This window comes from Micrasema longulum, unplaced genomic scaffold, assembly GCF_059751315.1.
Source record: "Micrasema longulum isolate JH-2025_06_02 unplaced genomic scaffold, ASM5975131v1 h1tg000225l, whole genome shotgun sequence".
NCBI lineage: Eukaryota > Metazoa > Arthropoda > Insecta > Trichoptera > Brachycentridae > Micrasema > Micrasema longulum.
This window is the reverse complement of record NW_028277430.1, coordinates 848,480-874,649: the sequence shown is the minus strand read 5'-3', so window position 1 is coordinate 874,649 and position 26,170 is coordinate 848,480. Positions and strand designations below refer to the sequence as shown.

At 33.6% G+C, this 26,170-nt stretch overlaps 2 protein-coding genes across 3 annotated transcripts in view; both read left to right on the top strand.

Annotated features, from left to right (window-relative positions):
• The first annotated feature begins 3,169 nt into the window (after positions 1 to 3,169).
• On the top strand, positions 3,170 to 4,428 carry Uch-L5 (ubiquitin carboxy-terminal hydrolase L5). Its single transcript, XM_088243711.1, has one exon. The coding sequence runs from the start codon at positions 3,268 to 3,270 to the stop codon at positions 4,237 to 4,239; it is 972 nt and encodes a 323-aa protein (XP_088099837.1). The 5' UTR covers positions 3,170 to 3,267; the 3' UTR covers positions 4,240 to 4,428.
• A 3,236-nt stretch (positions 4,429 to 7,664) lies between these two features.
• mon2 (Mon2 homolog, regulator of endosome-to-Golgi trafficking) overlaps positions 7,665 to 26,170 on the top strand; it is a 55,426-nt gene continuing 36,920 nt past the window's right edge. For both annotated transcript variants that reach the window (XM_088243707.1, XM_088243708.1), the window contains exons 1-12: positions 7,665 to 7,860; positions 9,714 to 9,845; positions 10,967 to 11,149; positions 12,151 to 12,268; positions 13,413 to 13,516; positions 14,685 to 14,810; positions 15,232 to 15,453; positions 16,423 to 16,537; positions 17,860 to 17,991; positions 19,305 to 19,401; positions 20,798 to 20,949; positions 23,939 to 24,096. In XM_088243707.1, coding sequence (XP_088099833.1) covers positions 7,741 to 7,860; positions 9,714 to 9,845; positions 10,967 to 11,149; positions 12,151 to 12,268; positions 13,413 to 13,516; positions 14,685 to 14,810; positions 15,232 to 15,453; positions 16,423 to 16,537; positions 17,860 to 17,991; positions 19,305 to 19,401; positions 20,798 to 20,949; positions 23,939 to 24,096 — 1,659 coding nt within the window. In that variant the 5' untranslated portion in view covers positions 7,665 to 7,740. The remainder of the gene's footprint in view (positions 7,861 to 9,713; positions 9,846 to 10,966; positions 11,150 to 12,150; positions 12,269 to 13,412; positions 13,517 to 14,684; positions 14,811 to 15,231; positions 15,454 to 16,422; positions 16,538 to 17,859; positions 17,992 to 19,304; positions 19,402 to 20,797; positions 20,950 to 23,938; positions 24,097 to 26,170) is intronic.

Genomic DNA, 26,170 nt, shown 5'->3' with positions numbered 1-26,170 from the left:
GCATCCGTCTGCCTCTGAGGTACAGACAGTGTAAATAATTGTTTAACATGGAAAATCGCAAAGTTAGTGCTTCAAATCGTCGCGTCGCATCGTCTTGATGCTGGAAAAACCTGAGCCAAAATAGTTTTGAGAACTGAGAATAGTTGGATACTGATTAGTGGTAAACGAAAAAATACATATTTTGTTGTAGAATTGCCATTCTTTTTAGCTAAGTCAATAAAACCTATGGAAAATTCATTACTATTGGTACTACGAATTTTTAAAATAAAACGGTTTGTTCAAACAAGATACTCAATACTTTTCATTTGGGTTTTTTTACTATCAAGACAAGGATTATTGATAACTTTTTGTAAAATAATATTTGGCTTTTCCAATTACTAGGACATTTCATTGCGAAAGATATTATTTTTAGTATATACATGTGTATCTATAGTAAAAGTACGTAACTAGTTTGTATTTTTTCTGTTTTTCTGTATATAGAGTGATGTTTTTTTTTTCTATCAATTTGATTTTTTTATTGGTAGTATTATGTAAACTTTGTATTACTTCATGTTCAACTGAAATATTTTTAATAAAACAAAAATACACAATTGTGGTCAAGGTGTCGACAGCTTAGGCTCAAATACCCTGGACGTAAAATTATAAACACTAAAATCTAATTTTGCTCACTGTAAGAAGGTCTTATGGGGAAAACACTTCACCACTAGCCGGCTGGTCGCTGTGACAGAGCATACACGTGGCGAGTCCATGTATTTTTTTGTTTTAAAACTTAATTTCAAAGACAAATTTTCGTTGTTTCTTATCTGATTTATAGGTAACGTTTTCACGTGGCCATTGATTTTACTGTAAACTCCGTGTCTCGGGTTACATATAACAGTATTACTATAATGAACAAACTTGGTAATTTGTGTTTGTTTGACTAGAAAATCAAAATGGCCGCATAGGGCACAGTGAATCAAATACCGCAGTACACAGTGAATCCACTGTGTACTGCTATTAGAAATATTTATTATGCTACCCACATATTCAATAAAGTCTAAATACATATTTAAATAAATGTGTACTTAACCGGTAAACATCACGTACTAGAATAAATCATCGTTGTTTTATTTGTGATCCACTGTGCCCGACCTAGAGTACGTATTGGATAATTTTCAATTTTTTAATAAAACCGTAAAAAAATGAAATGTAGTCCAAAAATACAGTAATTAAGCTAAAGTGATACCAAATTTCAGCTTTCGAGCTTAAACCGTAACAAAATTGCAGCCCTTCAAAAAAGGGTGATCCGCTGTCGACACCCTGGCCCTAAAAGTTTCATTAAAATATTGTTTTAAAATACAATAATGTTGGTTTAAAAAAACGAATCACTAAAATATTATATGCTGATTTCATGATATTTAAAAACAGCTACAAAAAAGCACTTTTTTGTTTAGTATTTTTCAGACTATTTTTTCACTGTAAAAGAATATTAAGATGTGGTGACTTCTGCATTTTTCAATTGACTATAGGTAAATTAAATAAATTATTGTACTGAAATTGATACAAAATTAAAAATGAAAAAATCGGTGATATAAATATGAAATCAGAATATCTAACTTTTTTGCGCTTTGAATGTGCTCGTTTCAATTAGAAAAGTTTCTCGCGGTAAATTTCATATATCCGAATTTACCTTTCATGTTAATTCAACACATTGGTAACACAAAAATATGTCCATAAATAACCTTATTAATTACTCAACCACATTACTGTTTTTTATTTTATTAAAAACGTATTTCTGTTACATATGTACCCACCTCAAAATCAAAATTCACGTAGATATTATATTTTTGTGGTAATCCATCGTATCTTTTGTTTGTGTCCAGCAAATGCTTGTTACCATAAAATTTTTAAACACAACACTGGCTAGTGGAGGTGAAAAAGTCAATGAAACAATAAGAAGAAGAAAGAGCATAACAATTGTACATAAAAACACATTGTAATATTTTTAGGAAATGTAGCTATTGGCGGAGTAAAGCCGTTAGTTCGTAAGTAAGTGTCAGTTGAGTTTTGTACCAGTGATATTTTAATAGTATAACATACAATCGAGATCTCAATAAAATTTCATAAAAAAATGTATATTGTGTTAAATTTATTATTTTCAATGAACTCATTGATTTCACAGGAACCTAGGTACTTACTATGTAGGTAAGTACTTATTATCAGGGACGAAGGAGCATATGAAGCAAGTGAGGCTGAGCCTCACTAAGAAATCCTTGCTATTTACCAGTACCTAATATGTATTTTAATTCGCGTTATGTCAACAAATTATGAAGATAAAAAACTAGCAACCAATATAAAAATGCTCAAAGATGCCTACAAATATGGTCCGTACTGTGTTTTTTACTATAGGTACCTACTTAACATTTACGCATATTATACTTATCCTTAAAAGCTGAGCTTCTCTAGAAATTTGGTATCAAAGACGCCACTGCTTCTTATTATGTCCGCCTCGTGGTCTGATGGTCATCGCGTTTGCCTACCTTGTAAGAGGTCTCAGATTCGATTTTCGGTAAGGTTGACATTAAATATTTGTTTACAATTGTAGTTTTCAGAATACATACAATTTCAGACTTTCTGATGACACTTTAGCTACCTATATGAATTTATTTTTAACAGAAACCATCGCCATGACATGAAACGATGCTATCGACTCAGCCTCCCCAATCTCTTAGATTAATTTAATTTAGACACGTTACAAGTACTTAAGTAAAATATGCCATTTTTTGCATTCCTTGCATCCATTGCATGTGTACCGTGGTTTTTTTCTCCTTTTTTTATTTTTGAATGCAATGTAATATTTCATAAAACTAAGACGCATTTAATAAGGAAATAATGTGTCTAAATAGACATTATAAATATAATACGCCAATATTACCTAAAAAAATATAATAATAATAGCTGAAAATTTTATCAAAATACTTCTGCTCTTCTGTGTTTTTAACTACTTACCCCGATAAACATTACCAGTTTTTTGTTATTAAGTACTTTTTTTACGAGAAAAAATTATGGATACATCTAAAATAGATATACGAAAAACGTCATTGTAGCAGAGAATTTAAGAGCTACTTTGCAATACATGGTTAGCCCTTAGGTATGATATGAAGTCGTGGATGTTTGTCCTGTCATGCTTGATTTTTTTCCATGGTCATTTAATAAATAAAATAAAGTCATCGTGTGCTTTGTTTTGCACATTTTTACTGATTGAAAAATAAATAATATAAATCTAAAATGACCGAAAGTGCAGGAAACTGGAGCCTCATAGAGAGTGATCCAGGAGTATTCACCGAACTTATTCGCCAATTTGGCGTGAAAGGCGTCGAAGTTGAAGAAATATGGAGTCTCAGTAAAGAAGCTTTTGAAAAGTTGAGTCCAATCCACGGGTTGATATTTCTGTTTAAATGGGTGCCGGATACCGAGCCTTTGGGTTCCATCGTTCAAGATAACAGATTGGACAAGATATATTTCGCTAAACAAGTCACAAACAACGCTTGCGCCACACAAGCCGTCATTAACCTGCTAATGAACTGTAAACATCCCGATCTAGTATTGGGGCAAACATTGAGCGGTCTTCGGGATTTTAGCCAGTCATTCGATCCGCAGATGAAAGGATTAACTCTGAGTAACTCTGAATTAATCAGAACAGTGCACAATTCCTTCGCGAGGCAGACACTTTTCGAATACGACTCGAAAGCGGCCGGCAAAGATGATGACGTTTTCCATTTTGTAGGTTATATTCCGATTGATGGTAGGCTTTACGAACTAGACGGCTTGAAGGCGGGTCCCATCGACTTGGGCGCGATCCCGCCGGAGAAAAGTTGGACGGAAATGTTCAGGGAAGTCGTCAAAAACAGGATAGACAAATACAGCGAAGGAGAAATCCATTTCAATCTAATGGCCCTCGTTTCCGACCGAAAGATGATCTACGAGAGACAAATTGCGGAGATTTATTGGGAGGCGGAAGAAAGCGGGATGGAGACGGATGCTCAGAAGATAGAAATTGCCAGAATACAGATGCTGATAGACACCGAGGTTGCCAAGAATCGCAGAAACCAGGCCGAGATCGCCCGGCGGAAACATAACTACATGGCGTTCATCGTAGAATTGTTGAAAATCCTCGCCAAGGAGGGAAAATTAATGCCGCTTTATGAAAAGGCTAAAGAAAAAGCAATGTCCAAGGTTGTGAAGAAACTGGAACTTTGAATCTGATAATAACCGTGTAGCAATTAAGTACTTCTATTCCCATATGCTCTAATATTTTGAGTGTATTCCGTGCATCGCTAACATTATTCTTGCGGAAAGGTGGCGAATCTGAACAGCTATACATCACATTAAACATTGTCAAAAATTTCCATAAAAGCATTAAAATATTTTTTTTATTCCGAATATCAATCTTATTGTTTTTATTCAATTACCGACACTACATAATTTATGCAACTAAAGTGCACGTTTGTGTATTTATAAAAAATTGACAAAAAGAAAACTTTGATGGGCCTATATATTTATTAGAGATGGGCATTTCGGCTATTTAAAAGAAGTAGCAGTAACTGCTATCCAACAATGTTTTGAGTATATCCAAATGCTTGCAGAGTGGCTGGATTTGCTCCCTAGGGAGTTGTTCATATTTAAATTTATTGCAACAGAGAGGAAAAACATTTTTGATAAGGGAATATGGGAGTCAAGACATTTACAGGGCTTATGACCTGTCATTGGCTAGTCTAAGTGGCCACTTTACACACTGTAACATTCACCATTCTGGCCAATGTTTGAACATCCACATTTCCTTAAGTCTTCCATCTGTTAACTTTTGTGAAGTAAAAGAGCTGAAACCTTTATCATGCGGGTGAGTTAACAAATTAAACTGTTTTGTGAGACAGTTTCTAAATAACAGTTTTGAGTAGTGTGGGCAAAAAATACGGTACAAGCAACTGATGAAATGGTAATGATCATGTTTTGCCTAATAGGATGAAGTTTTTCTCTAAAGTAACAGTGTAATTTTTTTGTGAAACTGTTGTTTTTTTTTTACTTTTTCTACTGTACAGGTGTTCTTTAAACCCTGTCAAATCCGAAACCAAAATGATCAGTATGAGCAAGAAGACATATTGGCACATTAAAATACATTTTTAGAATGACTAAATATAGAAAAAAATAAAATATAGAAAAAAACAAATGGTTGCTTACTTCTGCTGGGGAGAAACGAGGAGGAGGGAGTCGGATACACCGTCAACCGCACGACCGCGCCCCTCTCGTTTCTCCCCTGCAGAAGTAAGCTACCATTTGTTTGTTTTTATATTTAATTTTTTTAAATTTTCTTCGTTCTAATTATTTTTTTAAATATGCTAATATGTCTTCTCGCCTATACTGATCATCATGGTTTTGGATGTGACAGGGTTTAAAGAACACCCTGTATAATATCTGAATGGTGTTAATATTATCGACTGCAATCAACTGGAGTTGTTTTAATATACCAGATTTATTTATTTTCTAATTGTCCGATTATAATTTTTATTTTGAATATTACTTATTATTTCTGGAATCTTATTTAAATGAGAGGAAAAAAAATAAAATAATACAAACTCGTTGATAAAACTAACTGGTCCAAGAAGTATCACCAGCGCATGTTTTTACCAGCTAAGGCAAATTAGGTGTATTCAAAAACATCTACCTAATGAGGCGGCCCGTCTCTTAGTAAACGCATTTGCGATATCACGAGTCGATTATTGCAATGGAATATATGCTGGCATTCCTAAATATAAAATGGAACGATTGCAGTCGATTCTGAATGCAGCTGCTAGGCTGATCTTTGGTGTATCAAAGTACGATCATATTACACAGTTGCTTCAAATTCTGCACTGGCTACGTTTTCCTGAAAGGGTTGAGTATAAGCTGTGTTGGTTAATGTATAAAACAATGCATAACACGGCTCCTCAATACCTTAAGGAACTCTGCATTCCGGATGAGTTGGCAGATAGGCGCCACACTCTCCGCTCAGCCTCCTGTTCTGCTGTAGGGAAGGTGATACTACCCCAATTACGCAACCAGGGTTCCAAATTTGGTGATAGAGCTTTTGCAATAGCCGGATCTTTGGCGTGGAATGCCTTACCTTCAGAACTACGAAATTGTGCAACAGAATCGCTTTTTAGAAAAAAATTTAAAACTCATTTATTTGTGAAATCGTTTCCTGATTTGAAAAGTGCTACTGCTTAAAAGGAATACAAACATAATACATATGTGTATGGGTAATTTATAAAATTTGTGTGTAAGTGAATAGTAATTAAGAGTAAGCTGATAGAATTAAGTATAATGTACAGCGCCCTTGAAGTGATTATTCACGAAAACGGCGCTATAAAAATTGTCAAAATTTATTATTATTATTATTTATTCCCTTTCTGCACCTAATAATGCATAGAGCACTGCATTGGTACACCAATAGCAGTGTATCTTAATCATTTTTGTCACATGAAGGTAAGGTGATCCCTGATTCCCTATTCAGCGAGTAAAACTATCTATAAACTCTGGCTCTGACAAGCGTTCTAGAAAAGAGTGTAGGTTGGTTTGGATGTGTAGAGCGAATAGACAGAAAAATACTTTAAATATTTAGTACTCAAATATTGATGGATGAATAAGATGAGGAAAACCAAAAAAGTTACGACATGACCAAATCCAATAAATGGATGTGTCAAAATTCGAAGATGTGTGAATATAGAAGAAGTGACTTCTGTATACAAAAATAGAGTGGTGTGGCGTTTTGTATAAATCAACACCCAACTCTTCTTTTATTATTATTTCCTGTGGGAAAACAGATTGACAGTTATTTTTGTAACACAATTAAAATTTACTCGCGTAGGGAAAAATAATAAATTGATCAAAGTGAAGTTAGAAACAGAAAAATAAAATTACAAAAGCTAGCTAGGATATTGGGTATATTATGCTTTTAAAAACATTGTGGAAACTGTATCCATAAAATTAAATGAAGAGGTACAGTGCTATGGGAAATTAACTATAAAAATGTTTTCTTACACGGATTAAAAATTTAAATAATTATACTGCTAAGTTTCTCTAGAATGTATGAAAAAAATATTAAAACGGTTTTTAATAGAAACGAACCACTTTAAATGACATCACAAGTTCTTCCAAATCAACCAATGATATAGCGATAATAGTGCAAATACGTAAAAATACATTAATTTTTTGCTTGGTTTTATAGCCTTTTTTTTTTAAATACTGAACTTCCTCACTTCAAATAGATAAAAAAAATTATGTAATTTTGTTGAGGTAAAATATTTTTTGACAGATGACAGTATCTCTATGTCGAAAAAATATATAATCGAGTAAAAAAAAATTGCTCCAAAGTTCGTCAATGCTTTTCTATAAATGAAGCTTTGGTTCCAAAACATATTATTTTCTAAAATTTTATAAAAACCTGCAAGTTACGCTAAATACTTTTATATCTTTAGTAAATTTAATATTTTTGTGCAATAGTTTTAGTAGGTATTTGCTACATTTTGGTGAGGTAGATATTTAAAATGGGTGGGGCGCTGCTATTGAAATCAAGAACTTGAAAAACATAAGTTGTGTGCATATTTTTAATTCTTATAGCAACACTCGCCGCACAGCAATTTGACAACTGTCAATTTGTGTACATGGCAGTTTCGCTGCCGCATATAATGGTTTTATTAAAGGAAATATTATAAACAAAAGAGGATGGCGTTCGTCGCGCCGGTAACCGGTGATGACTCCACAAAGAAGTTCTTAGAAGTCCTGCAGAATGACTTTAAAAACCTCAGCCTCGAGACGAAGAAAAAGTATCCACAAATTCGGGAGGTATGTTTATACATTGTCCAGTAGAATTGTACAGATAGTAATTATGAGATTGCGTGTTGGATGGTCTATAATATCATGCAGAGAGGAAATTCTCAAATATCTTGTATATTCCTCTAGCCATTGCTCAATAATTATGTTCTATTCTTATTTTTTCCAGTGTATATTTGTTTATTATTTCACAGTGCGTTCGTAACAACAATATAAACATTTATACATTAGAATTGCTAATTTGAAATCCATTGAAAATGTGAATTAAGGCGTTAATAGCTTTTCTAGAATTTCAGATTGCGTCGACAATATTTTGAATATCTATTCAAAATTCAATTTTTGTTTCATCAACCGGTACCAGCATTTTTTCCGTGTTCATGTGGATGAAGAATACAGTTCTGTGTATGAAATAGAACCAGAACCATTGCAACAGAAATAGGGAACATTTTAGAGAAGTTAATAAAGCATTTACAGGATTATGACCAGTCATTGGCTGGTTTAAGTGGCCACTTTACACACTGTGTAACATTCACCATTTTGCTTATTTTAGAACATCCATATTTCTTTAATTCCTCCATCTATTGATTTTAGTTTGTGTTTGCAATGTGATCATGGGGAGGAATGACAATATCCGAAAAAGGTACTCCATGTAATTTTCCGAACTCCTAGTGAAAGGGGCAGTGAAAATAGTAGAGTTAAATTAAATTATAACTGCGATATATGAAATTGAAAAATTGACCATTTTAAAAGAGTAGGTAACTTGTTTATTGACACAAAAACATTGCTTTTTTGTATGAGCGAAACTAAGACTGTTTTCGGGTATGTGGAGGAAGTACTTTCGCTCTTGATTTTAGTGAAATTAAAGAACTAAAACCTTTATTAATGTAGGTGAGATTCATCTGACTGAATTATTTTACCACTAGGCAACACCTGAAAAACAACCCAGTTGGTTGGCCGCTTGAACCAGCTAATGACAGGTCATTAGCCTTGCCTGGAGTTCCATATTTCATTGGGATTACTCTTAAGAGGGCAATTTCAGAATTGTAATATGTATGTCAATTTTACATGACTTATTTTTTCTCTTTTCTATTGAATAAATCTGAAATGTATATTTTGTAACGTGTTGAGAATTAATTGGATACTCTGTAATGTTCTCAATGTGACTAAAAATAAATAAATGAAATTAAATTAAACAATGTTTGAGTATGTCCAAATGCTTGAAGACTGGCTGGATTTTCTCCCTGGGGAGTTGTTCATATTTAAATGTATTTCAACAGAGAGGGAAAACGTTTTCGAGAGGGGAATATGGAAGTCTAGGCATTTACAGGGCTTATGACCTGTCATTGGCTAGTTTAAGTGGCCACTTTACACACTGTGTAACATTCACCATTCTGCCCATGTTTGAACATCCACATTTCCTCAACTCTTCCATCTGTGTTGAATTACTACCCGGTAAAAGAAGAAGTATAAAAATTAGAAAATTGTTTTCAGGCGTTGCCTAGTAGGTGATTTGGTTCAGCCGTGATAAAGGTTTCAGCTCTTTTCCTTCACAAAAGTCAACAGATGGAAGAGTTGAGGAAATGTGGATGTTCAAACATGGGCAGAATGGTGAATATTACACAGTGGGTAAAGTAGCTACTTAAACCAGCCAATGATAGGTCATAACTGTGAATGCCTAGACTTCCATATTCCTTTCTCAAAAATGTTTTCCCTCTCTGTTGAAATAAATTTAGAAATGAAATCTTAATAACTCCTAGGGGGAAAAATCCAGTTTTTATCTACAAACATTTGGACAAATTCAAAATATTGTGTCTTAAAATTATCACTACATTATTAGTATAATTAAATATATTTTTGTATTTTAGTCATGTGACGAAGCAATTGAAAAGCTGTCATTGGCATCAAATAACCCTCAAGCATCTCTGTATGGAGTAGTGAATCAGATTCTGTACCCACTGGTGCAAGGATGTGAATCAAAGGATATAAAAATCATAAAGGTATGTTATCAGGCTAAAGTCACTAACCCAAGAAAAATCATTAAAAAAAATTGTAATTTAAATGTTTGGAGACCAAGGAAAAATCTTTTTTTTAAGAAAAGAAAAGGAGCAATGTGGTTTTGCATAATCATATTCACAGGAACCTGGTTTGCACCTTAAGAAATACCACAAGCAGAAAAAATATATATTCTTAAAAATATTTACAAACAGTTTTTTTATTTTACTCTTTTATCATTTTTCAAGAATGTAATTCAGAGCTAGCTTAAACAGTAAACCAATATTTTTTTATTTATTTTTTACACTTTGTTCAAAAAACTATTAACTCAATTGTACGATCTTTGTTCCAATATAATATTGTAGGATGGGGTGGTGCATATGCCAATATATTAAACCCTTTTAAAATAGTACAAAGATTAATTATTAAAGTATTTTTAAAGAAACCCTCATCATTCAATACGGAAATTCCGTATAAATTATTTAAAGTTCATACAGTAGAATAAAATAAATTCCATTATACAAATTTATAAAGAAGAAAAATTAAAAGAATTTGAGATAAATAAGTCACTCAGATACCAACATAATATTAAAATTCCTAAATTCCACACAAGTCATGGTCAAAATAGCTTTGTCTTCAAAGGTGTAAAAAATTATAATAATCTTCCCAGAACTAAAAACTTTTAAAAATCATATATCAATAAATAAATTTAAAGTATAAGTATCTAAAGAAATTTTTTGAACACATGTAAAAACTCCATTAAATTTTAATTAGTATGAATGTATTATTGTTTTATGTTTTTTTCTTTATATATCCTATATTTTTTTTTCTCATGTACTCATATTTAAAATTATATAAACTCTTATAAATAAACAACTATAACAGTGTAAGTCACTCTTCAAGCACAAGAGCTAGTCCCTTTTTTTGGAGAGTTACAGTTATAACATTTACTAGATGTATAAAAGTAGATTTGGATAGAATAAAAAAAACATGTACAATTTATGAAATATATTGATAAATAAAAAAAACAAATTATTTAAAAAAGAGTAATCTGTAGATTTTGGCTTTATAAAGCAACTTGTTTCAAACAACGGCTTTAAATGTATTTTGTATTTTTTGTTTCCAGTTCTGTCTCGGGACGATGCAGCGTCTCATTGCCGGTCGCGGGGTGGACGCCAGGGGGGCTCGGCATATTGTGGACTGCCTGGCCGCGCTGGGGGCCTGCGGAGGACTCGAGCCCCGTCTGCTGCAGACCGCAGCCTTACTGCTCACAACTTCGGACCTCGTGAGGGGCGACACCTTAGCTAGAGTGAGTGCACTTCGCAACTAACTAAAAGTCTTCAAATAAGTGTCGGCAATTTTTAAACCTTTTAAGTGCCTTTAGATGCTGCTATGGCAGTACCCAGTAGACTGCGAAATTTTAGGCCATTTTTTGAAAAGGGAAAACCTTAATATCAATTTGTTTGACGCCATGCAACTCTAGCGTTTTGAAATATTCCCTAAGTTTGATTGAATTACAGTTAAAATTGAACTTATTTTATCTGGGATTATAAAAAGATTTTTTAATAAAATGCCTGTAAAAGGCGCACAAGCATGACAAGACTGGCATTTGCACAAGTTTTTACCTAAGTTACTACATTTATTTCTGATGAGATTTTGAAAATGTCTATTTCAGACTTCAATCACCGTATACCTTAGATCAGCGGGTCCTAAAAGTTGTTCTGCGGAACCCTGGGCTTCTGTGGGTGGGTTGCAAGAGTTCCGAGAGCTAGGTCATGATATAGAATAGTCATAAATAGCATGTACAGACAGGCACCCTTGCTTTTTAAAAAGTTCGGGTACCTCTTCCTTATCAATTCTAGCTAATCTTTAATTAATTTAAGAGCCGAGTTTTGTAAAGATTGAATTTTTTTAATGTTGGTTTTACAAGAAAGGCCCCAACTGGTAATACCATACCTAATAATTGATTCCGCTAATGATGGATAAATAAGTCTTAATGTTTTTATTGGTACAAAATATTTTATTCTAAACATGCTGCCTATAACTGTCCTTAATCTTTTACATAATTTGGTAATATGTTTATCCCATTCAAAAAAAAATCAATAGTAATGCCCAAATACACATATTCATTTACTACACCCATTTTTTCACAGTTACATAACATGACAATACCATTATGAAGACAGTTGAAACTTTGAGATACTATATTAATTTGATTTAGTGCAAAATATTAAAAATAAAAATAAATTGTTCAACACGGAAAATCACAGCATAAATAGTATATTAATTACTGATTGGTTTGGATTTCAGACTCTGGTAGTGTGCTTGCGCCTGCAGGAGGCTCCCGGGGGGGCGCAGCACGCAGCGGGGGCCACGGTGAGACAACTGGTCTCCTTAGTGTTTGAAAGAGCTGCCAACGACTGCAAAGGTTTGTAAGATTCATTTTACAATCAACAAACTGTTAAAAATATTTACGTTTTTTGTAGGTATTTCTTGATCATCAATCATGATAATTTCCCTGTTCGTACCTAGTGGTGCATAGGACACTGTATTGATACTCCAATTCTAGTTCATTTTTGTTACATGGAAGGTAAGATGATCAGTTTTATCCTTCAGTTGCCAGTCCAAGAGCATTGAAAAATTGCCATGTAGAAACACTTTTAACCCTAGATCACTAAGCTTATATTCGAGTAACGGTGTAACTAACCTTTTGTCTGTCAGACTTACCATACGTAGCAATTTTAATTTTTAGGTTACCAAATAGTAAAAATATTTTTTTAATTAACCTATACAGTACAGCTACTGAACATAGAAGCAGTGTGTTCGCCACAAATGGCTCTTTTGCACCCTTGCAGAAGCATTTATCATGCTACGTTTTTTGGCACGGCACTTTTATAAAGTCTTAAGTATTTACATGTTAATGTGGCGAGAATTCTGATGAAGAGTTTGGTATGTCTCGTAACCGGTAGACATTGAAAAGTTAGCAAATTATAGTAATAATGATTTTTGCTAACACTAGTTAAAATGTTTGACCACAAAGTTAAAACTGTAGTCTCTGATATAACGTAATGAAGTCATACAAATTTGACATTTAAAAAATTGTAAATGAACATTATATAATAACAATAATTTACTCAGCTGTTTCTGATAAAAAAATATTCTTAAACGTTTTGTATAACTAAAATATAATTACTTTTCGTCCATCAGATTACGCCTCTTGAAATTTAGACTAAACTTAGGTACTCAGGGTCTCATATAAAGTCAAAGTATTTAAGTTAAATTTGGTATTTAAAAAGAAATACAAGCATTTTAAATCACAAAAATTGTGGTATTTTTATTAAATATATGGTTAAATTATGCCTACAATAATCGTTTCAAAAAATTCAAGTAGTTATAATATTTTAGTTCAAACCGTTTTTTATAGATTTTTATACATTTCATACAAAAATGTGAAGAATATTTTGGTTGTAAAAGTTAAATTTTTTGCAGTATGTTTTTAGCAACATTTTGGTGCCACCGAATCGCCGGTATAAATATTATTATTAATTGTAATTGATTATTATAAATTCTAGGGGACACCTTTCGCGAAATGAATCCAGCCGACCTAAAGCCGGCCAATAGTAAGGCCCCCAAAGACCTTCGACCCTGCGCTGCTGATGCTTACCTTATGTTTCAGGTATTTCACAAATACTTTAGTTTGATTTATGTTATTTGAGAGCCAGAGGAACTTAAGCGACATTTAAACAGTTTTTGGCAAAATGGCTTCCAAACATTTATGATTATATTGATGTTTTTTGCAGATATTTCCATAGTTAATGATTTAGATAAAATTATAAATAAAATTATCAATAAAACTTCTTGGTTTAGTTTAACTTTTATTTAATTTTGCCCAACGAGCGCTTTCTCCCGGTTCGGACTGGTAAATTGTCTACAACATTTTGAACTTTTATTATATTTGTTACAAGGTTTGGGTATATGAAGATCACATAAGTATTTTATTAAGGGACAGACAACATAAATATTATTACAACTGGTTTCCAAAAACTGTTTATTTTTTAGAAAGTTTTATATTGAAATTGGGATTAACTCCTAGTAATTTTTATTATTTAAATGGCAAGGAAAGAACATATGGAAGAAGTAACAGAGTGGGAAATACACTTTTTAGCAGATTAACTTAGCACAATACCTTTATTTTATGATATGGAAGTTTACATAAGTTTTAAAAAATGTTCAGTAAATAAAAGTGAAATTTAACCAATAAGTTTTATTCATAATTTTATCTAAATCATCAAACATTTATGACTTTTTTATAATATGAACTGACTAAGGCTACGGTTAATGTTACAATTTTTCTTAATGTAAATGAAAAAGAAATAAATTATGTAAACTGATAGCTCATGCGGTTATGTTTCTCTGGCATATATTTTTTTAAATTTTTAAATTAGCCATACAGATTTTTTTTCTTATTTAGTTTCTATCTTTAATATTGGTGCTTGAGTTAGTGTGGCTTAAAACTTGGGATTTTTTTTTTCATTTTGCTACATACTTTGATTAAATTGGTGTCAAATGTTGTTATTTATTGACAACTCTTGATGGAATTTCATTATAATTAGTGATATAATTAGGTTTAAATTAGTATTAATTAAGTATCATGTAAGTGTAACTATAAATTAATTAATAAAAATATTTGGCACACTTCCACTTATTTATATGACTAATTGAGGATCAGTTTTTTAAAAGACAATATTCGCCCCACATGGTGTTTTGAGTTTAAAAAATTTAAACCCAGTATTAAGACGCATTGCAATGATTTATTAACCCTAAACTTTTGTTTATGTTTCTAGGATATTGTGCAGTTGGTGAATGGAGATCAGCCACATTGGCTGGTCGGAGTAACTGATATCTCAAAGACCTTTGGCCTTGAACTCCTGGAAACTATACTCACAGACTACTCGGAAATATTCTTCAAGGTAACCTGCAAAATGTCACTATCTGAATATTTGGGTTTTTCCTTTCTCCTCATTTTTTTCTTCTCACTTTTACTCCCTCCTCTCTTCATAGTATAGTGTAGGTATTTAGTCAATTTCAAAAATTAAAATTAACATACCTGTATTTTCTTTTATAAGTTGGAGAAGTTCATACTTGTCTCCACATACGATGTGACCCAGATAGGAAATATTACGTACCTTTATACATTTTAATAATGCATTTAGCTCTTCTCGGGACCTCTACATTGCTGACCAAATCTGTTCACAGTATACGAAGCATTATTCTGTGAAGCCACATCTCAACCGATTAGAGGCAAAGATGTGGCTGCGATGTCCGAGGAACAGTATTTCTAAACTTGCGAATGGGAATTTTGTGTCATCGTCACGTGTCCTTCCCTTCCAGATGGCCGAGTTCCGCTTCCTGCTGAAGGAGCACGTGTGCCCGCTGATCATCCGCCTGTTCTCGCCCAACGTGAAGTACCGCGGGGGGGCGGGGGCCGGAGCGGGCGGCGCCGGAGGGGGGCAGACGGCGCCGGCGCACCACCAGCTGCGCCCGCACTTCCCGCTCACGTGCCGCCTGCTGCGCATGCTGTCCTCCATCCTGCACCACTACCACTCCATACTGGTAGGAATCAAATCCGGTCATCCAGTAAATATCTTCGAAGATGTTTTGAGAAGGGAATATAGAAGGATGGATTTCCGTCGACAATATCGCGGGTATACTGGCAAAAAACTTTAACTCTCAAATCCCTGTTTTGAGAATTCAAGCAATTAAGTTTTGTTCCAATTTTACTATTTTATATCTTATTTAAATATAAGTAGATGTTAAGTGCTCATTTGAGAACGTGTTTTTAATTTTTCCGTTTCTTAATTTAAATTAAGTAAATATGAAGTTATTTAAAGCTTTTAGCCTGAATAAAACGGTATACGACTTAACTTTAAATTTATTTTTAAAACTACAAATATATGAAATTTAATATGACGTACAGTCCTTAAAATATAGCTTGATTAGAATAACAGTTGTCAGCAAAAGTGACGACATAACTTCGAAGTAACGTCTAAGGAGTGATTTATATTGACACACGAAAAATCATTCGTATCTGGCATGTTAATTTATTTTTTTAGTACAATGCTTTACATATAAATCAACATAAATGTATAAAATATCAGCTTTAAAACTAAAATAAACCTAATTATTAACAATGTCCTTACAAGGTTACATCATTTTGCAAAAATGTTAGAGATGGGACAAATTGATTTAATAAAAAAATTATTAATTTGATGTTTTTCATGAAAAAAAGTATAAATGTCTAATTTTTTGGTGAATAACTGCCTGAAGCACACTATAATAGGCTTTTTTTGCGTTTGTATATCAATTTTCGGAAACAGAGTTTCATGTTTGCATGAAAAAACCGATAAAATCGATTTGATCACTAGTGACATTAGTTTGATAGCTGTCATTTTAATCAACTATATTTTTAAAAACTTTACAAAACTTCATCATTAAATCAAATCCGCATATTTTCAAGTTAACATTTTTTTGCCAGTATACCCACGACATATTGTTGATAAAAACTATTTGTTTTGATTTCAGGTGACGGAGTGTGAGATTTTCCTTTCTCTCACCATAAAATTTCTGGATCCCGACAAACCTCTGTGGCAACGGGCGCTTGCTCTGGAAGTCTTGCATAAGATGGTTATCAGACCGGGTTGGTTCTTGAGTTCATAAAAATGTTCATTTGTATTTCTCATTATTATTTTTTTTTTACAATTTGCATAAATTTATAGCATGTAAATTAAACCCTGTCACATCAGAAATCGCGATAATCGGTATGAACAAGATGTATTTATGAACATATATTCGTTTCAGTAACGAGAGAACCCTTTTAATACCCTTTCACCGCTCTAATTTTCTTGCCTCCTCTTTCACAGTTGTAGCTGCTCGATTGTGGAATAATCTACCCACTAATGTTAGAGATGCCCCTTCCTTATTTACATTTAAATCAAGTTTGAAATGTCACTATCTAACTATTTGAGCTGTTCCTTTCTCCTCTTCTTTCCTTCCCTCTTTATAGGAGTGTTAATTTTTGTATACATTTATAAGATTCAGTATAATTCCTTAGAATATGTCCATGTACTTGTAATTTTCTCAAACTGAACGGTTTGGGTAGGTAGGAAGAAATTGCCTTGAGGCAATATACCCGCCCTTATATGTGCATATATTGTACATTGTACATATTATAAAAACATTTAACAACTACAAAAAAATATTAAAAAAAAAAAACAAATGGTTGCTTACTTCTGCAGAATAGATCTAGATGCGCCACTTGCCACCCCTCTTCTGCTCACTCTCGTCGCTCCACAAATCGGAGCATTGTCGATTGCAGTACGTGCTGCGTTTCGAATCGCATCTCAATGTCCATCATCGGAATTGATGGTGGCTGCGATGCAATCCAAAACGTCGGCAATTAGAACAAACGACACAGGGCAAACGACCCAGAATGTGGGGTGTCTCCAAAAATTAGACTACTCGAAAATAACCTCAAGGAAGAAATAAATAAAATCTAAAGTTACTTACAATTGAAGTTTTTTGCACACACAAAAATGTAGTGGGTTCAGAAATAAAAAAAAGATCTTATGTTGTAGATTGGAATGCTATTGGAGACAGAGAAGGGTGACTGATGCGTTGCACGCCCTTGGTCTATTGGGTGTGTGCGCATAGACAATAACTTATTGTCGTCACTTACTCTCTGGTCCCCACATCAATTTGCAATTGAAAAACTCCATTTTGTTTTTTGAAATACTTAACTGTTTCAAATACTGATTATTGTAGTTTTTTTTAAAATTAGGGTTCCCATCATGGTGTAATTTTTATCAACCCTACTGCTCAACAGAGAAAACTTTTTCCACTCTTCCAGATCAGTCAATTCCATTTTTGTTTCAAGATACCTCTTATATTTATTGCATGTTTCAGTAAAATTGTATTCAAACTACTGAAAAGTCAAAATGTCTGTTTTTTTTTTTTGTTTAGAGTTGCTGACCTCCTTCTGTGAGTGCTACGACCTGAGGCCGCACGCAACCAATATATTCCAAGACATAGTTAACGCGATAGGAGCGTATCTCCAAAGTCTTTTTGTCGCATCTCAAGTTAACACACCGGTTGGTAAGTGTACATGGACGGTGTTATGATAAATGTGTGAAGCCACACCAACCTCAAACTGAGATAATAGATGTTTAACATCAGGCGCATTTTTCAAAAATATGATTGTGATTTGCAAACCGCATTTGGGCCATATGTCATAAAAGCATACCTACAATATTTGTGTATGATTTTTTTAGTTTTAAAAAGAAAAAGCTAATTGCAACTTTTTTTATATTATATAGCTTGCATTTTTAAAGTTGAGATGGATAGAATTGCGTCTAAATATGAACCTGGTAACCGAGAACGATGTTTGTTTTTTCGGAAATGCAAAATCGAAAAAAATTATTCACTAATATATTTACTACCGAACAGAGTAATGATTTGCTGAGCAAAGGTTTTTTATTTTATTTTTTTATTTAGGAAACATACAGTACAGTTACATAGTTTTATATTTTACACGGTTAGACCTAACTCTAATGGACCAGTGAAGTTTCCATATTATAAAGTAATTATATGTAAGGTTTTTAATGAAAGTACTAAAAAGAGAAGGAAAAAAAACATAAATAGAAGTTGTTTAAAAATTAAAGTAAAAAAAATGAAGAAAATTTGTAAAAGTAATTAAAGGTTAAGAATTAAAATAAAGAATGAAAAACATGCTCCGATGTAAAAATAAAATAATAATAATGTTTTTTTTTAAAAGGAAAAACAAAAATATACACATACATATTTTAAGGGATTCAAAGAAATGATGAGAAGAATCTTTAAATAAGAAAATAAATTTAAGTCAATTTAAAAACATATTCAAAATTAATGACACATAGTAAGAGCAGCAATATATTGATTTTATATACATATACAATATAAGTAATTAAAAGTAGTTTAAAAGTATAAAAACATGTCAATGCAGCAGAGAAAAAAGAAAGAATAACAGGTAAAGCAAGTAATATTTAAAATTTGAAAAAGCAATATAAGGAGAAGATTTTAACCGAAGGTAGTTGGTAAAATTTCAGTAAAGCGATTTTCGCAGTAATACAAATTTCAGTAGAAAATTTTTATTAAAATTAATAATATTAATGTATGTAATGTAAGAGAAAAGGGGATCAACGGGAGTTTTATTCAAAAGCTTTCAATCCACTATTTTTAAATAATTGTAATCCTGTACGATAGATATCTATATGGTTAAAAAAGCTGTTAAAAGTGAAACACGATCTATGTAAAAACAAATTCTGACAATAGTTCGTATTGACGCTAGGTATTCGAAAGGTTAGGTGATTTCGGCAAAATTTCCCCGTCAATATTGAATTTTTTCAAGCTTTGATTTTGTTATATTTTAGGTATGACAGGAGTACCACAGCAGGCCGGATTTTTCTGGAAAGGAGTCTGGCTACCCATGTGTGTCACATTCCCTCCCGGGACAGCCAAGTGGACTTAGTATGTATCTCCCAACCTTCTTAGCATGTAAACAATAAATATACCCGCTCGCCTTCAGAACTTGTTGGAAACTGTGCGACTTCTGTTTCTTAAATATTTTGCATATAAAATGAATTTACATGATGCTATCGTGGATTACGCATTATTGGGGGTAAGTATTCCTATTTTGGAATAGAGCAATCTCTTTATCTCTCTTCATTGGAGAAACGTAGAACTGAGATTCACCTTATGTATTTGAACTTATAATTAGAAATCAAACACTGATTTGAGTCTACTGAACACTTTATTTTATTTTTACAAATATAAACACATAAAAATAAAAACTTTGTGACAATTGTTTCGCCTTATTAGGGCATTTTCAAACGAATGTGAAGATTATTTCGATTGAATGTCCTTATATAGTTATATAATTCAAGTTACTTAAGCAGAAAATAAAAACAATCCTATGAACCATAGCATGTACATTAATCATAATTGAGGGGAAAACCAATGGTTAAGGGTGAGGCTAAGTGTTTAATAGGTAATGGGGAATTTAGGTGTCACCAGAAGTCAAAATCTGCTCTTTATAAAATCTTCTAGAGCAACTTTTATGCTCCAATGTCCAGAATGACTAGACTCACGCACGGAAGGTTCCGGGTTCGATTCCCGGTGAGAACACAAAAATTAAAAATAAAAATGTGATTTTTCTCAAGCCTGGGTGCTCTGTGATGTAATTCACCACTGTAATTAGGCCTCCTGGCCTGTTGTGGTGCAAAAAAAAAAATATTAAAAAAAAAATGTAAATGCGTAGATTAGTTAATTCATCACACGACTTGGAATTCTTTGGCATAGATCTTCCGACTTTACGTAGATCTCTAAAACAGTGTGGGATGTAGTTGGATTGGCAGGATTTATCTCGAAGTCTTATTTCTTTTGTTTTTATGAATATATTAGATACCATTATTGTATTGCCCTTGTTTGTATTTGCTACATAGTTTTATGTTCTTTTTGTTCAGTTTCTTGTATTCATGTTTCTTCGTGTAACTGCCGTATATATAATAAATAAAATAAAAAAAAGTAAAATTCTTATAATGGCTCCGAGTAATCAAAAGTTTCAACATGACCTCATTTTGCTATATAAAATACTCAACAATCTGTTGGGCTATCTATTATATTCAATACCCCCAGCGCCCTTGAGGTGACAAAAACGGCGCTATATAAATTATCCAAATATAAATAAATAAATACCCCCAGTTTTCACAGAAAGACGAGACAAATCTTGTCCGCAATATTTATTTTCTTAATATTTCCTTTATCTTACCTCTTCGTTTTCATTCAATCGAAGCCTTTAAGGCGTGTATATGTAAAATAAAATAATACGTGAGAGTGAGTTTTGATCAGAGTTTTTGAATTCCAGTTTAGAAATGCTCGACCGCACCGAGGCACCCCAGGTTCAAGAGGGCTACGGGATCTCAGTTGCCTATACCTGCACAATAGAGATAGTTCGCTCAATTTCCCTCATCGTGGGAGGAGAGGAGTACCTTCGGGATCAAGACTACGAACCACCAGGTTTGGGAGGAATCATATTCATTTATATCATTAGCTTGGTGGTGTAAAGACCCGAGTGAAAAATACCCAATATATCTTTTGTAACAAACTTTTTTGTAATATTTTCTTTTGATATTTATGGTGTACTCCGTAATTAAAACCTATAGTCCTTAAAATGTAACATGATTAGAATGACAGTTGTCAGAAAAACTGACATAACTTTGTTGTAACGTCAAAGGAGTTATTTATATTGACAACACGAAAAATAATTTGTATCTGGCGTGTTAATTAATTTTTTTAATACAATGCTTGGAACATAAATCAACATTAATATATAAAATCAGCTTTAAAACTAAAAGAAAACTAAAATAAACCTAATTATTAACGACGTTCTTACAAGGTTACATCATTTTGCAAAAACGTTAGAGATGGGACAAATTGATCGAATAAAATAATAATTCATTTGATGTTGTTCATGAAAAAAGTATAAATGTCTCATTTTTTGGTGAATAATTGTGTTAAACACACAATAATAGGCTTGTTTTTGCGTTTTCCATATCAATTTTCAGAAACACAGTTTCATGATTGCATGAAATAACTGATAAAATCGATTTGATCAGTGATCAGTAATTTCCTATCACTAATGAAATTAGTTAGACGGCTGTCATTCTAATCAAGCTATATTTTAAGGACTGTAGTTGAAAAAAATTTGGTACTACTACAGAAAGTGTATATTATATTGTTAATTAGTCAACTTATAAGTAATTTTTATCAAAACTATGATTTTGATAAAAATGCCGGCAGACAGCGTTTGTTTGAACTTACACGGCGTCGGCGATTGCGGATGTTTCCACCATTTGTATTGTTCCTTTGTTTCCGGTGTGAGGTAGTGGGCCCACGTCTCATCCCCAGTGACAATGGAGTCCAAGAACTCCTCACTGCCGACTCTGTAGTCTGCGAGAAACGTATTGCTCGCTTCAACACGCTGTCGTCTTAGAAACCTTAGAATAACCTAAATGTTCTGTTAGGATCTTTTTTTTTTTTTTTGCACCACAACAGGCCAGGGGGCCTAATTACAGTGGTGAATTACATCACAGAGCATCCAGGCTTGAGAAAAATCACATTTTTGTGTTCTCACCGGGAATCGAACCCGGAACCTTCCGTGCGTGAGTCAAGCGTCTTGACCACTACACCACAGAGGCCGCCAAACAGTGTGGGATGTAGTTGGATGTAGTTATCTTGTCTATAGTTGTCTCGCTGACATCTGGGATCATCTCGCTAAGCTCCCGAACCGTCAGTCTTCGATCTGCCAGCATTGCCGCTTCCACTTTCGCAATCGTTTCGTCGCTGACCGATGGCCGTCCGGACTGCTGTTCGTCATGAACATTCTTTGAATTCTTTGCACCACTTGCGCACCATTTGAACACTCCATATACTTCTGTCAGTTGAGAATAAATTTCCGTCGCCGAACGGCCTTTGGCACACAAAAAACGAATCACGGAGCGTACTTCACACCTCGCGGGCGATGCGATCGGGAGCTCCAATCTTTACGGCTGCCAAACCGACACTGAGCGTCGCAGCGAGTTCTGCCAGGTGGGGATGTGGAGGGGGAAGACCAAGCTACGATCCAGTGTTGCCGGATTGCACGTAACAGAGATCCGCGCGCCCGTGGCTAACAGGGAAACTTATTTTACGGATATTCCTCGTATACAAAAATTCCCAATTGATTCTTATGCGGGGTAGCTGGCAAATTTAATAAATACAGTAAAACCTCATTTTTACATTCCTCCATTTTACATTTTCCCACTTTTTACACTGAAATGTTCAGGTCCCATTTTTTCCATAAATTCTCTTGCAAATATTCCCCACAATTAAGGTTTTGTTTGTTTTTCATCACCCCGATTTTATGTTTTACAAAAGTCATTTTGTGTTTCAAAAAATCTGAAAAAACAAACTGACGAATCATCACCGGTAAACAACAAATACAGGTTTGTAAGTGGAAATTCTTGATGGAAGTTCATTGTAATTTATTATATGAATAAAACACGAGTGATACTTTAATCCACAAATTTGGAATATCCAGTGACCGGTTTCATCGCTTTCGCGACATCTTCGAGACTGGTATCTTTATTAAAGAGTTAAATGTATTTATACAGAACAGAGGTAAGGATAGATAATTCAAAGTTATATGTAAGTAAATTAAATAAAGCTATTTTTATCTTAAGGATCAGTATCAACAAATTTTCTTTGGGTTAACTAATGAATTGATTGAACCCAAAGAAAATTTGTTGATAATGATCCTTAAGATAAAAATAGCTTTATTTAATTTACTTACATATAACTTTGAATTATCTATCCTTACCTCTGTTCTGTATAAATACATTTAACTCTTTAATAAAGATACCAGTCTCGAAGATGTCGCGAAAGCGATGAAACCGGTCACTGGATATTCCAAATTTGTGAATTAAAGTATCACTCGTGTTTTATTTATATAATAAATTACAATGAACTTCCATCAAGAATTTTCACTTACAAACTTAATGATAAGAGTGTTGTGGATGATTTTCGGCTTACTTACCGCCAACGGACCAACCGACAGAACTTATTGAGAAAAAGCGAAAGAAAACTTGAAACGTCACACGCGGAGTACTTTCAGAAAGACAAAACTTTTAAATATCATGGCTTTGATAATACGATACATATTTTTTTATTGGCTTAGTTTAATGGTCTATTAACAAATAAGTGAAAATAATACAATGTTTTTGCTTAAGGACCTGGCCTTAGAGGAGATTTAGACATGGATATGAAAACACTCGCCTTCCACTCCGTAGTCTGGCTCTCTGAAGCCCTGGGTTTGGAGGGCGAGAATTAATTTAGGTACGGGGATCCGTCACAATGGTTCTGCGCGGGTCGCAGTGACGTCAGAGGCTTATTTAGCATCGGCCCCCATCTTCGAGAATAAGAACAATACGATGCCTTGTTTAATAATTGGACCTTGTACTTTTTTCAGATATCGAAATTAGAAACAACGATAGGAACGCAGAGCTGGACATGAAGAAGGATGCGACGCAAGACCCGGCTAGTACAGAAATCGACACCAAAGAGGAGGCCAATGAAAATGAAGAAAAGAGTGATATAGATGAGAAAGAACAGAAGCTTCATTTACAAGTAATATTTTTGTTTTTCCATTATCTGCTTTATAATATGCATAACCGATGTTAGTAAATATATTGAAATTTATTTCAACACAGAGAGAAAACATTTTTGAGAAGGGAATATAGAAGTCTAGGCATTTACAGGGCTTATAAATTTAAACATGAATAACTCCCTAGGGAGGAAATCCAGCCAGTCTGCAAGCATTCGGACATACTCAAACATTGTTGAATTAACTACCTGGTAAAAAAGATGTATATAAATTGGAAAATTGTTTTCAGGCGTTGCCTAGTAGGTGATTTGGTTCAGCCGGATGAACCTCACCCACGTGATAAAGGTTTCAGCTCTTTTACTTCACAAAAGTCAACACATAGAAGAGTTGAGGAAATGTGAATGTTCAAACATGGGCGGAATGGTGAATGTTACACAGTGTGTAAAGTGGCCACTTAGACTACCCAATGACAGGTCATTAGCCCTTTAAATGCCTAGACTTCTATATTCCCTTCTCAAAAATGTTTTCCCTCTCTGTTGAAATAAATTTAAACATGAATAACTCCCTGGGGAGGAAATCCAGCTAGTCTGCAAGCATTTGGACATACTCAAACACTGTTTAGTAAATATACATTAGTATTGTAGAGAACTGTTTTCGGTGTATGGAGCAAATATTGAATTAAACTTATTAGAAGTTTTGTTACAAGGTTGCGTGTATTAAAATAAAAGATTCACTTACATATTATGTAAAATTTAATTTACTGATTTTATGACTTAATTACTATAATAAAGATTCAAATATGTAGACAATACTGAATGAAATCTAGCCGTGCTAAATAATTGTGAATTAAATTTACGTTTACAATGAATGTCGTTAACTGTTTCGTGTCGGTTGACCAGTACCAGCGTTGAACGCACAGTCTAATTTATGTATCCGTTTCGCCACATTTGGTGCCTTGTTAGGTTGGTATATTGATGGGCCTGGCACCAGGGGCGAATTGTCAAAGTAAGCGATTATGCACAGATTACCATTATATTTGACTTTTAATAATAATAATTTATTGTAACCATGTTTATAGGAAAATAAATAAAGTAATTGTTATTTATTATAAATAACCGTTTATATCTTTCTACAAAAAAATATCTATGAGGTGCGCCCAGCGCCAGCACTCAGCCCATTCTTACTGAACGATGAAACTAGCTGATTACCTCAGCTTATTCTTCCATACAAAAAAGTTCACTGTATTTTTCGTCTTTAACCCAAGTCGGCTTTTTTAGTTCTAAAACAAACTTGCAGATTACAAATATTTTTAGAAGATTCTCTATTTGGAAACTAGTATTTTGAACATTATTTCCGAAGGACTATTTTTCTTTGATGGGATACCGTTGACATATTATGTATCACATAGGACAGGTGGCGTTCGCAGTGGCCGTTTTAGGCATTGTTCATTTTAAAAGAAATCGGCCAGTGCTCAAGTCTTGACAGTACTGTCAGTGACAGATCATAATGGAAATATCGGCTGAATGTCATTTTGGTATTTGTTAATAAACTTTTGTACAAGTTTAGTATTGTATTAAAATAGTGTAGAATAAAGCTACGTATATCGCGTCGTTAATAATAATTGTTGTTTGAGTTGATTTTCACAGAACCACAAAAAATTAGTCATTTATAATTACATTACTTACATGTTATGTAAGTACTTATATGTAGTACAAATTAATGAACATTTTTAATAGATTACCTATAAAATAAATCACTGCTCGCCACTGCCTGGCACTTGGTGTTGCCAGTGCCCATAATGTATAACCACTTACCGAATGTTTAATGTCCGCCAACTATCTATTACAGAGATGTAAAGTGGTCAGTATACTAAATTGGAGACCCTGCTAATATAAAAGGAAAGTAGGGAGACCACAGAGGAGATGGAATGAAGACATTGTCGAACCCGCAGGACATGGGTGGAAATAGAGCGCCCAGAAAAACGGGCTGATAGGAAGAAGAAAGTTATCAGTCTTCGTCACACTCAGAACTGCGTTCTTTATCCGCCCGGACACAGAAAATATCTCCAACCAAAATCCATCTCCTCCTCCCAAAAAG